The 13,966-nt window shown below is 41.8% G+C and overlaps 1 protein-coding gene across 1 annotated transcript in view; it reads left to right on the top strand.

The window, feature by feature from the left end:
• DDR2 (discoidin domain receptor tyrosine kinase 2) overlaps positions 1-13,966 on the top strand; it is an 88,206-nt gene that overhangs the window by 19,721 nt on the left and 54,519 nt on the right. Inside the window, exons 2-3 of the mRNA XM_033961168.1 lie at positions 5,446-5,581; positions 13,059-13,161. Coding sequence (XP_033817059.1) covers positions 5,500-5,581; positions 13,059-13,161 — 185 coding nt within the window. The 5' untranslated portion in view covers positions 5,446-5,499. The remainder of the gene's footprint in view (positions 1-5,445; positions 5,582-13,058; positions 13,162-13,966) is intronic.

Raw genomic sequence — 13,966 nt, 5'->3', positions numbered from 1 at the left:
AAATTTACTTCCCCTTCCTATTTGTTTTTTCCTTTGTTATTATTCTTCCTTTCCTATCCAATTATTGTAATTTCTTGCCTATTTATCCTCACAATTCAAGTATGTCTCTATACCCTAACTAACATTTTAATATACGTATATAATCAAGTATGTTTAGTATTCAAGAAAATTTTACTTTATATTGTTAATAACATTTAATTTGTATGTGTTAAGCTATCAATCTGTATGTATTAAGGCTTTGTACATCGCTTAGTGATTTAAAATAGGCGATTCATTAAGAATAATTAAACTTGAAACTTGAAACTTGAAGAAGAGGATGCAGATATGTACCCATCTGACCATGCTGTTGTCAGCATTTAAGGCCATTAGAAGGAGCATAGCGAGCTATACGAGAGGGAATACGATGCCACCTATAAAACAACTTTGCTCCATTTTCTATCAGGTTGGCTGAAACTGAGAGATGGAAGGTATTAAAATATATGGTTGACCAATCCTGAGCTGAAAAAGAGTGCCCTAATTCTGTTTCCCAATGTGCTACATAAAGAGGAGGTTTCCCAAATTCTGCTTGCCCTAAGAGATTATGTATTTGGCAGATCAATGTTCTCTGCTGAAGGCCATGTGATGATAATTCCTCAAAAGGGATGAGGAGCTGGGATAAGCCCCCCCTTACACAAATCTTCTTGAAGCAAGTGCCTAAGTTAAAGATAAATAGAAAAGCCTTTGGTTGATATCTAATACCGTTTCTGAAGGTCCTGAAAAGAAAGAAAACCTTCATCGGAATATCATTAGTGAATAAAGAATAAAACCATCTTCTTTCCAATTCCACGGGAAACTCCCCAGGTATAAAATATGAAAGGACAGCCAAGGGAGCTAACTTGGGCATTATCCTATGGTCCATATAACTAGGCCTGGTTCAGAACAATAAAATTATACTGTGTGGAATCTCCTGCTGACTCCTTTGGAGGTTCTTTGTTCAACCCTACTTCCCTTTTCCTGTCCATAAAATTGGAGAACCATCTCGCCCAAAAAGGCACTGTTCAGCTAAGTACAGGGTTCCCTACACAAGGACCCTATAGTAGCCAGAAAGTTAGCAGGTGGTGAATCATTTACTGATTTAAGGTTGATTAGACATCTCTGTGTTCGGGATTTTTTCCTAGAGGATGAAGACTGCTGCCAACTAACTGAAAACCACTTTATTGAAATACTGTACTGCTGGTGAGCATTTGACTGTAAAAATAAGTCCAAACCACTATATCAACTCTGATTCCAAATACGAGTGTGTTTTTATGTACAGAGAAACATATTTATGAGTCTAGTTGACAAACTTCACAGTAAATTGCATTAACACACTGGCTACCAATTTCACATAGAATAATCTATAAAATCGCACTATTAACCTTCAAAATTCAACAAACCAACACACCAATATTTTTACATCTTATTTGATACCGTATTCCCCGGCCAGATCCTTAAGATCAATAGATCAGCATTTGCTGACCATCCTGTCTCTGAAAATAATAGGCACCAGAAGAGCTACATTTTTTTCAATCATAGCACCCCAGCTACGGAACAAGTTACCAGTTTATCTGCGTGGTGAAACTTCTTTAGAAAAATTTAAAAGCGCATTAAAAAGCCACCTATACAAAGATGCATTCGAGTCATAAACGGGATAACTCTTTTATCAACAATCTCAGGCTCAAATACTTAAACCTAACCAGATCTATAGATAGGTCACAACTTCTCCCTTTCACTTTTAGACCTAGCTTTATTTGTAAAACATTTTAAATTACCCTCCCGATGTTGTTTTTCCTTAAATGTTCTTCTACTTTCTTTAACAATTGTAGTTCACTCCTCTTTCACTATGTATCACTAATTAATTGTGTACATCGATTGTATGTTTACCTGTATAAATTGTTTTATTTTGTCCCCCCCCCAAAAAAAACAACCTTTTATTATTATACGCATTGAAAATATTTGATATTGCGTTTATATCAAAATTTTAATAAACTTGAAACTGAAGTGGCATGGTAAAAGTAATAACATCCACTGAAGTTCTCCTTCTGGATAGGGCTTAACCAAATTATAAATTAGATTAACAAGTGTTCTCTGGCTATGCTCTGATTTCCTAGTTCCATGAACTGACTAGGCACTTTTTAAGATAAGGAACCTAGAAAATCTAAGGCAGATAAATTATAGGGGCCCTAAGTATTTAGCTGTACCCCATTCAGAAGCATAATTACTGAGTTATTAAACTAAAACTAAACTAAAGCTTAACTTTATATACCAGGTCATCAACCACAGGAAGCTCGACTCTGTTAATAACAACTAAATAAAAACTAAAAACAAAGATTTCAAAAGAAATTAATTTTTGAAATGTTTAGCAAATAGAAAAGTTTTTAGAGATTTGCGGAAATATTGAAAAGGACTAGGGTTCCTCAGAGTTATAGGGGAGTTCTTTCCTTAGTTGCAAAAGTTTAAAAGCCAAAGATTGACTAAAGATCTTGACTCCTTTCATTCCTGAGTTACTAGATGCAGAAATCTGAATATTTTGGGAAAGAGTAGAAATTAAATGGTTGTATTGTATCTTGTCTAGTAGGGGCAAAAGAAGAACCCAATAAAAGAATAGACTGGTAAATTGGGACCTTTTATGCTGAGCAATTTTTTTATACGGGATGAGAAGTTTCACAAGATAGATTGTCCATTGTTCAACACTTTAAAGGCCAAGGTTAATGCTTTAAACATCAGCCTGAATTTTATTGGTAGCCAGTGATAGTCCTTAAATAACGAGGAGACATTATCATATCTACGAGCGTTGGTAATAACTCTAATCGTAGTATTTTGAACTGTCTAATTTCTTGATAGAGGCCTGAGGGAGTGCTGTATACATGGTATTACAGTAATCTAATTTTGATGTAACCAATGCATATATGAGAGATTCACAAGAAGTGTCTATATACAATCATATAGAAAGTATCATATGCAAAGAATAGAAGCAAGATCTGACTACTGAGACTAACTGAGGATGGAAGGTCAAACCTGTATCCAAATGAACTCCTAAATATTTTATAGATTTTTGAAGTTCTATAGTATGGGATTGCAGGAGTGGAGACTTGACCAGAGATTCCAAAGAACCAGTGATCCATATACCAGTTGTTTTTTGAGGATTTAATATTAATTTGTTTTGTGAAATCCATTCATCAATCATATCTAAATATGCTTGCAATGACCTGAAATCAGGTATTTTAGGGACCTGAAAAGATACCAACAAGATATCATCAGCATAGATATAACATTTAGTCTGGTGCTCCTGTATTCTTAAAGCAAGAGGGCTTAGAAAAATATTAAACAACAAGGGTGATAATATAGACCCTTGTGGAACACCACATGGGAGAACAAGAGGCACCAAAAGAAAATTTAAAAGTCCTATCACTTGGAAAGGATTTAAACCAGGGGTGTCCAACCTGTGGCCCCATGGAGTATTATGTGCGGCCCTGGTCAAGGGGGATGCAGTGTTTTCCTCTGCTGCCCCCGGGTGTTTACCGTCTTGCCGGCTTCCTCCTCTGTCTTGCTACAGCGTTTGCGCATTTGTGCAGCCCCAGAAACATTTTTTTTCGGCCAGTGCGGCCCAGGGAAGCCAAAAGGTTGGACACCCCTGATTTAAACCAACCAAGTACCGTTCCTGTAATACTCATAGATTCAAGGCAAGATATCAGCAGGGAATGACTAACCAAATCAAACGCTGCAGAAAGATCCAATGAAATTAATAATAATAAACTGATTCTTCTGCTGGTCAGATGTGATCTCAAGGTGGAATGATTGTAGTGGGGGGAGGGAGAAGAGGAAAGAAAGATGATGTCAGGAGGGATGAAAGGTGATGATGCTATTGGGGTGTGGGGGAGGGAAGTGAAGTGACTTCTACAGTCTATGGCCCAGAAATAGCAAAGAAAAAAGACAATTTAATTTAATCATGAATTTATAATGCATGTACCTATATGGGAAGACTGGATGGACCATTCAGGTCTTTATCTGCTTTCATTTACTATGTTACTATATAAGTGTTCCCCTCTCCGAAATTCGAGCTCCCTCCAACTCTTCCGAAAACATCTGAAAACTTGGCTTTTCTCAAAAATGTAACACTTCCCCCCTCTCTGGCACCCTAAAACCCTCTATATCTTCTTTACACTTAATCCTTTAACCCTCCTTTGAAGTTCCTTTCTATCTTAGCCCCGTAAACCGTACCGAGCTCTATGATTGTGGAGAAGATGCGGTATACAAACCTAAGGTTTAGTTTAGTTTAGTATAAGTGAAACATAAAACCACAAAATTGGGGAGGCCTCAGACAGGTCACCCTGCCCATGCCCTCCCCCTTTCCCCCCTCCCCTCCAACAAAACGGAGTCTGAGCCCAAGATGACTTTTCCGATAGGGAAAGTTGATTGTAGGCCACAGCATGGCTACATGACATCAAGCAATACAGTAATTATCACTAGCATACAACTCAATTCCTCTAATAGGTATTCCAATTTTCACTAGCAATAACTACTGTATCTATCGCTGAATTCTACCCCATCTACTAGCTGTCCTAATCTCTACCCAGGAGGCCACACTATCACCTGAAAACGGGGGAAACTGGCCGCTGCTATTTGCATTAATCATTTCCATGCTCTACTCCCTCTTGGCCCGAGTTGCCATCCAAGCTTCTCGGGCCCCGCTGACTGCTCCGTGACGCAAACTGCCTCATGTACCGAGGAGATGGGAACCTATCTACCTCATGCCTCTCTCCACGCCTGGTGGCCTTGGAGCGCAGGGCGGTGGCCAAGTCGGCGCAACTGTGGAGCTCTCCTGCTGCGCTGTGGAGCACAGGGTAGCGGTGAGCCGAGAACAAAGAAGAGGTGGCTGGTAGGGCGTGGCTGGAGAGCGCCGTGTGTGGTAACCGTGTGCCGCAGAAGGTGTTCGGGGAGGCCTTGCAGTGAATGCAAGCTTCCGATGTACAGCGGCAGCGCGACCAATGAGGGAGGGGAGAGAGAGCGGTGCTCCAACCTGGACTGGGCTTGACCAGCAAGCATTGGCCTAGTAGTAGGAAGGTAAGGCACAGACCACTGTCTTCTTCCTCCCGGCGTGCCGCTGAAAAGATGGCTGCGCCAGGAGAGAATTAATCCAAATTTGCCCGCCGCTTCTCTTACCCCGCCCCATTTCCCCCCTTCTATCCACCTGACCCGCGAGGCTCCCCTTTTTGTAGCAGGTCTTGCGAGGTCCTGTGGCCTGCTTCTTTCCAATGGCAGCCTCACCGGAAGAGGGAAGGGGTGGGTAAGGTGAGAAACAGGGAAGGCTGGGTGGGTGAGAGACAGGGAGAGAGGATGGGTGATAAGAAGGTGACAAAGCAGTGAAATGTGTAAGTATATATGATTTAATAACATAATACAAGTTTATTTGCTCTCTTTGTACAGTTTTTTCTTTTTCTGCTCCATTTATCCTGGGGAACTCCACTCCATAACTGAAATATGACTTCGCATCTCAGGATTCCCTGTCTGCTGTTGCTGCTCCTGATCATCCTAACCTGTGTCAAAAGCCAGGTTAATCCAGGTAAAAAAAACAAACCAGCTCAGCCGGGCTAAGGGCCACCAGAGTCATTTTGTAAATGTCTGTTTGTGTGTAAAGCACAGAAACGTCTTTTTCCACAAAGTTTTGCCGCCCAATAAGTGGGCAAACTTGCATGCGCTTGTAACATGCACTCGGAGTTCAGTTTCGAGTTTGTCGAGGTTTCCCGTTCCCTTGGATAATAAATAACTTGTCTGCGCCTCAAGAAAATGGCTCATGGGTGTGGTCTCTGTTGTATGGAGGCTCACATACATGAGCAAATGAAAAACAAAAAGCGCAGTTCTATAACAAAGCACTTTGCAATAAATATACAGAATCTGTAGAAGTATATACTCGCATTAAGTTGCAGAGTGGAGTGGTATAATAGTGCTGCTGGCCTCAGCACCCTGAGGTTGTGGGTTCGGCTCTCCTTGTGACCTTCCACTGCTCCAGGTATCATAGTTAGATTGTGAGCCAACCTGGATAGATAGGGAAAATGCTTAAGAGTACCAGACTACTACTCAGTGTTAACCGCCTTGGGTGAATCCCTTCATAAAGGCAGTTCATAAATCCCACTAAATATACTAAAACTGGAACAATACGGAGAAGATTAGCATGGCCCTGCGAAAATTCATGAAGCATTCAGGGCTGGTAATGTGTCCCTGTCAGATTAGGAGTTTGAATGATGCCAAGAATTTTAAAATTATTGGAAACACGTTTGTTTATGGAAGCTTTCTAATACTGGGTGATTTGCCTATACTCATATGTAGTAATAATAATAATAACTTTATTTTTCTATACCGCCATAATCTTGCGACTTCTAGGCGGTTCACAGTGAAGAGAGCTGTACAATCAGCGAATTACAGCGTACAAATAGTGAGGGTGTCGCTGAGCAGTCAGTGATTGCAGATAGGCTATATGAATTGTATTTTCAGGAAGGGTTGGCATGAAGTAATGTTTTATGTATATGTATGTGTGTTTTTATTATGTGTCATTGGTGAAGCCCCACTATGAGAAATATACATTATGTTCAGTTTTGGAGTCCATATCTTGCTAAGGATGTAAAAAGACTTGAAGCAATCCAGAGGAGGGCAACAAAAATGGTATGGGGCTTGCATCACAAGATGTATGACAAGAGACTGGAAGACCTGAAAATGTATACTCTAGAGCAGGGATTCTCAACGTGCGGTATGCATACTCCAGGGGGTATGCGGGCTAAATGCTGACCACTGCCGCTGCTGCTCCCCACCGCAACCACAGGAAGGGAAGGGCCAGGCACGTGCAGTGATTGCATGCCGCCGGCCCACAAGCCTTCCCCCGAAGTTAATTCTGACGTCCCTGCTTAGTTGGCCCGGACCTTCTCTCTGACATCAGAATTGACGTTGGGAGAGAGCTTGTGGGATGGTGGCGTGCAATCGCTGCACGCGCCTGGCCCTTCCTTTCTTGGATTTGTTACAGCAGCGAGCGGTGAGCGGTGGTGGTCCGTGGGGGAAAAAATCAGCGGCACGTAAGCCAGGCTTCAGTGTGGCAGGGAGGGAGGGAGGCAGGCAGGCTTCGGGGTGGGGGTGGGACAAAGGCTGGAAGGCAGTGAGGGGGACATTGGAAGGAGGGAGGGAGGAAGAAAGGAGAGAGGCAGAGAAAGACCGGGATGGGGAGGGAGGGGATTGTAAGCAGAAGACAGACAGAGAGAGAAAGAAAGACCTGGACCAAAAGGGAAAGACAGGAGGCAGATGCTGGACTATGGGAGGTGCAGACAGAGGGGGATAGAAACCTGGACCCAAAGGGGAAGGAGCTGGATTGTGAAAGAAATGTTGGATGCACAGTCAGAAGTGCAACCAGAGACTCATGAAATCAAAGGTAGGAAAAATGATTTTATTTTCAATTTAGTGATCAAAATGTGTCAGTTTTGAGAATTTATATCTGCTCACTATATTTGTCTATTTTTCTATAGTTGTTACTGAGGTGACATTGCACATTTTAAAATCATCTGCCTTGACATCTTTGAAACCCCCCAAATATAAATGATAATTAACATTTTCTCTGCGTACAGTGTGCTTTGTGTTTTGTTTTGTTTTTTTAATTTTGTGGTTACCATTATGCATATTGTGTGTATATGAAAAATGGATGGAAGAAATTGCATTACAATTAGTATTATTATTATGGGGTGTGGTCAGGGACAGAGTTTGGCCGGGGGTACTCGGTTGGTATTTGTTAGGCTTAGGAGGTACTTGGCTTGAAAAGGTTGAGAAACTTCCCTAGAGGAGAGACGGAACAGGGGAGATATGATACAGCCATTTAAATATGTGAAAGGTATTAAAATAGAAACAAATCTTTTCCAGAGAAGGGGAAAAAGGTAGAACTAGAGGACATGAATTGAGGTTGTGGGGTGGTAGATTGAGGAGTAATATCAGGAAATTCTTTTTCACAAAGAGGGTGGTAGATGTCTGGAATGCCCTCCTGAGGGAGGTCGTGGAGATAAAAATAGCGACAGAATTCAAAAAGGCATGGGATGAACCCAGAAGATCTCTAATTAGACAAGGAATGGCATCGTAAAAACCAAAACAAATTGTTTCATGTGTGTTTGATGTGTTGAGTAGTGCTTAGTTGGCATGTCTGGCTTTGAAGAACTAAGGCTGATACTGGGCAGACTTGCACAGTCTGCATCCTGTATATGGCAGTTCGGTTTAGGATGAGCTGGAGAGGACTTCTGTGGAAACTCCAGTAATTTGGAATGTAAGTCCTGGGGCAGACTTTTATGATCTGTGTCCTTCAAATGACAAGATGGTTTGGATAGGCTGGAGTGGGCTTCAGCAGCAACTCCTGTAGATGGAATTTAAGGACTGGGTGGGGGTGGACTTCTACAGCCCATGTCAGAAATGCCAAAGAAAGACATTTTAATTGCAAATTAATGAGTGTGACTTTGGGCAGACTAGATGGACCATTCATGTCTTTTCTGCCACCATTTACTGTTGGTTTTGGTTTATTACAATTGCGAGATTATGTACATTGATTCTATGATTCTATATAACATAGTGACATAGTAAATGATGGTAGATAAAGACCTGAATGGTCCATCCAGTCTGCCCCAACCATACACACTCTATAAATTAATCATTTAATTTAAATAGTCCTTTTCCTTAGATATTTCTGGGCCAGAAACCCAGAGCTCTGCCTGGTAGTGTGCTAGAAACCTGCTGCTCTTCACACTGAACATTTTCTAGTTCATAATATCTTTCTTGAGATGGGGGCGACCAGAATTGCACACACTACTCATGACATGGCTATACCACAGATCAGAGGTATAGTAAGGGGGGGGGTGGAGGGATGCCATGTTGGTGAGGGTGCTGGCACCCCTCTTTGTCTCTGCCCCTGAGGGAGTTGCCGTAGAACGAGAGGCTAGAGAAACTGGGCCTCTTCTCCCTTGAAAAGAGGAGACTGAGAGGGGACATGATCGAAATATTCAAGTTATTGAAGGGAATTGACTTAGTAGAGAAAGAGAGATTGTTCACCCTCTCCAAGGTGAAGAGAACGAGACGGCACTCGCTAAAGTTAAAAGGGGATAGATTCTGTACAAACATGAAGTTCTTCTTCACCCAGAGAGTGGTAGACAACTGGAACTAAAATGGTTAAGGGACTGGAGGAGTTGCCATAGAACGAGAGGCTAGAGAAACTGGGCCTCTTCTCCCTTGAAAAGAGGAGACTGAGAGAGGACATGATCGAAATATTCAAGTTATTGAAGGGAATTGACTTAGTAGAGAAAGAGAGATTGTTCACCCTCTCCAAGGTGAAGAGAACGAGAGGGCACTCGCTAAAGTTGGAAGGGAAAAGATTCTGTACAAGTATCTAGTCGCGATTTTTTGTGTCATTTTGCTTGTCTCCAGTCATTTCCAACTAGATGCTTAAAGACACACTGTTTTTACACTTCTCCTTCCGTATTCGCGGGGGATGCAGGCAGAACATTTGCGAATAACTTTTTGCATATTATTTGCGGTTTTCGGTAAAATAGACCTGAAAGAGATAATAAACCGTGAATAACTCGACCTACAATTTGCTCCGTACAACGCCGGGAGCAGCAATTTCCAATGCGAAACGCCAGGTTCAGTGATGAAAATTAGGGGGCGGAGTCAGCAGCCGAAAATTCGCAAATAAGCGAATCCGCAGATACGGAAGGAGAAGTGTAGTCCATTTCTTTATTTGTGTATTTGACCTCAATTGGACCCCTGAGGAAGGCGTGTTCGCCGAAACACGGACCGTGTAGGGTCTGGTTGGACTATTACATTTGTATTTTTATGGTTTTATTGTGAAAGAGAGTATAATAAATCATTCTCAGAACATCTGTTTTTATCGTTGGATTGATTCTACTGTGGATGATTGGGTCTTCTTTTCTCTCTTGCTGGATCCCCTCCTCTTTCTGTCCAGGCACTGTTCCAAGCTGTCATTGGCCATCATTTGATTAAACAGTTAATAACGGCCTGTAATGGTAATCAGCTTATAAACTCCCACATTAACTCTGCATTAGCCAGTCAACTTGTGATAAATATAACACGTTAGCTGGCTAATGCTTCCACCCCCACTCCTTGTCCATGCCACGTCTTCTCAGCTCAGAATTCTCAAAAATATAATAACAGGCGGTTTAACACATGGTAACAGGCAAATTACCAGAAAACGCTCTTTAAAAAAAAAAAAAACAAAAACAGTTTATTCAGGAAATAAAGCATAGACCAATACAAACAGATATTGTCTTTAAGACAATAAGAAATAATACTCCTGCATTTATAGATAGGCTTTTGATTCCTTACAGCCCGTCAAGAATTCTCAGATCATCCTCACAAGCGTCCCTATATGTTCCCTCTTTAAAAATCATCGGTACTCGCCGTGACCTGATTTTTTCGGTTACAGCCCCTACTATTTGGAACTCACTCCCTCTTTATTTAAGACTTGAACAAGATTTGAATAAATTCAAAAATAGTTTAAAGTGTTTTATTTTTAAAGAAGCCTTTAACTAAAAGTTTATTTTTCGGTTGATTCCTAATTTCATCGTTTTGTATTAAACTCTGATTATATATCCCCTTTTTTTTTTTAGATTTTCAAGTTTGCAAATTTTTTTTCTCACATCATCCTTATGTTCTAACCTAATCTGATTAACACATTTTTTTTTTTTTTTTTATTGTATTTTTTCTTTTCCCTCCTTTCCTACTGTTCCATGTGTTTGTTACCCCAGTTCGTTTTTTAATTTTTAAGTAATTATTTTTATTTACGATGTATTTGTGATTTAAGAAATCCAATTTTATTTCTTTGTAAAACGCTTTGTATCCTGAAAAGCGTTTAATCAAATAATTTAATAAACTTGAACTTGAAACATTTTCCCAATAAGAAAAGTACAGCAAAACCTAGCAGATCTAGCAAATGCTATAGGGACAAGCGTAGCTTCCCTCCCCTTTTGTGCCATCCTTTTCTCCTTCTTTCCTATAAATGATTATAGTTCTACCCCCTCCTGTTATGTATTTACCCAAAGTATTAATAGTATGTTCCTAATTTTATATTTTTGACGCACAATGTTCCCCCGCGAATTCGCGGTCGCAGACTCACTCACGGTTTCCTCCGACCGCCTCTTCCTGTAGTAAAGTGTCAAAAGCAGCTCCTGATTGGTGTAGCCCGAGTTTACTACAGGAAGAGGCGGTCAGAGCAGACCGTGAGTGATTTTCTTCACCCGCCGGCGCTCCAGCTGCCCTCTCCTGCCTCCCCTGCCTTTTGAAAAGCGAAAAACCGCATTTGCGGTTTTTCAAAATTTGCGGGGGTTCCTGGAACGGAATCCCCCATGAATATTGGGGGGAGTACTGTACACCGCTTTGACAATTTTTGAGGCAGTATATCACGTTTTAATAAACTTGGAATGTTAAACAATCAGAGTCCAGGTTTGGGTTTTATAACCCAGACTTGGCTCAAGAAAACTACCCCACTGTAAACCCCTCCCCCCTCCCCCCTCCCACAACCCCCCCCCTATCTAACATCAATTTGACCACGAAACACTTCAATATGTTTGTTTGGTAGGCTGTTACTGTGTATCAACCATGTATTTAGTAAAAGAGCCCTATAGTTAGTAAACAGATTTTATTAAGAAATTTAGGGCTTACATTATTTAATGTGCTTAAAAAAGGCTGCTCAATTGTTTTATTGTCTGCAATTGTTTTGGTACGTCTACTATTATGTATGTATTGGTTGTGACCTGCTTTGTGCAAGGTGGGATGCAAATAAACTACCGTATTTGCCGGCGTATAAGACGACCCCCCAACTTTTACAGTTAAAATATAGAGTTTGTTATATACTCGCCGTATAAGACTACCCCTTCTTCCGCACACCTTCTGCACAACCTTCTGCCTGCCTGTCCCCCCCTTGAAGGTCTGCACCCCCCGAAGGCCTACACCCCCCGAAGGCCTGTCCCCCCCCTTGTAGGCCTGTCCCCCCTTGAAGTCCTGCCTGCCTGCCTTTCCCCACCTTGAAGGCCTGTCCCCCCTTGAAGGCCTGCCTGCCTGCCTGTCACCCCTTCCCCCTTGAAAGCCTGCCTGCCTGCCCGCCCGCCCCACCCTGAAGGCCTGATGCCCCGACCCACCCCGAAGGACCGCTCGCCCCCCTGGCCTCCCCGCACCACCTATGAAGCAGCCGCAGCAGGATCGCGAAGTCAGCGTCAGCGATCCCTGCGCTGCTTCCTGCGCCACGGTCCCGCCCCTCCTCTGACGTCAGAGGAGGGGCGGGATCGCTGACGCTGACTTCGCGATCCTGCTGCGGACTGCTTCACAGGTGGTGCAGGAAGGTCAGTGGGGCGAGCGGTCCTTCGGGGGTGGGGGGGGGATTGAACGGCAAGGCCGGGAGCACCCCCTTAGGGCTGGCACCCGGGGCGCACCGCCCCCTCCGCCCCCCCCTTGGTACGCCACTGCATGTAAACAGTACCCGGCGTATAAGACGACCCCCGACTTTGGGGAGGATTTTAAGGTACTGAAAAGTCGTCTTATACGCCGGCAAATACGGTAATCCAATCTAGTCTTCAGTTTATATATTGGGTCATCTCCCAACGGAGCTCGACTCGGTTCACACGTGATTAAGACTAGAGTCCGTAAAAGAAAAAAAGCTGGATTATCGTCAATTCTTTGATGCTATAGTTAAAGCCATTTAACAGCAGAGTTTTCAGGGCTTTACGAAATTGTTGTAGCTGGCCTATCAGTCTAAAGGAGTCAGGAAGTCCATTCCACATCTCTACCAGCTTGAAGGCAAAAGATTGACGAGGCATGCTAAACGGTTAATATGTATTAGTAAAGGAGGCCCTTTGGTTCCTAAATTTATGTTCCTAAGACATCCACTGTGATGTTTTTATTTAAACTTCAGCATAAAATAAAAATGGAACTAGCCCTAACCCTAATCATTTTTTTGAAGGTTGACTTCCTTGCACTTGGATATCTCACTCTTACTTTCTTTGTCTGTCTTTTAGCTCTTTGCCGATATCCTTTGGGCATGTCAGGAGGCCACATCCCTGACGAATACATTACAGCTTCTAGTCAGTGGTCTGAATCCACAGCTGCTAAATACGGAAGGTGAGTTAAATGTTCTTTCTCAGAGCGGCACAGGCAGAGGGTTGTCGCAGGAGGGCCTGGGCAGTCGCCATGAGCAACGCCAAATTCTGCAGAAGTAATCAGAAATGAAAACGCTGCTGTTCAGCTTGTAATTGTGATAGGGACGCCAAATTCGTTCCTTGTCGCAATATCTTTGTTCTAAATCATTAAATATTCTTATACATTCATTAATAATTTCCAAATTGGATTATTGCAATGCACTTTTTAAGGGAATTGCACAAAATGAAATAAGACGGTTACAAATAATACAAAATACTGCCATTAAATTAATAACAAAAAAAAAAAAAAATTTGATCACGTAACGCCGCTTCTTAAGAACGCCCACTGGCTTCCAGTAACCCATAGAATAACATATAAAATATGTCTATTGACTTTTAAAGCAATGTTGTTTAAAACTCCTGCTTTTATCTATAAAACCCTGATTCCCTATTCCACAAATAGAGTTTTGCGATCTAACGAACAGCATTTACTGTCAATTCCATCTCTTAAAATTATAAATACTAGAAGACAATTCATCTTTTCTGTTACTGCTCCACAATTGTGGAACTCCTTGCCAATCTACCTAAGAAAAGAGCACGATATTGATAAATTTAAGATTAATTTAAAAACGTTCCTTTTCAAAGACGCTTTTGATTAATAACTTATAATCTGGAACACAATGATTCAATATTTAAAGAAAATAAATTCCTACCTTATGTTTTTACCCAACCTCCTTTTAATTATATTTTGTAGTTCTTATCCCTTTTTTCCCTAAATTCATGTCATG

This window comes from Geotrypetes seraphini, chromosome 10 (genome assembly GCF_902459505.1).
Source record: "Geotrypetes seraphini chromosome 10, aGeoSer1.1, whole genome shotgun sequence".
NCBI lineage: Eukaryota > Metazoa > Chordata > Amphibia > Gymnophiona > Dermophiidae > Geotrypetes > Geotrypetes seraphini.
This window is presented reverse-complemented; position numbering and strand designations above follow the sequence as displayed.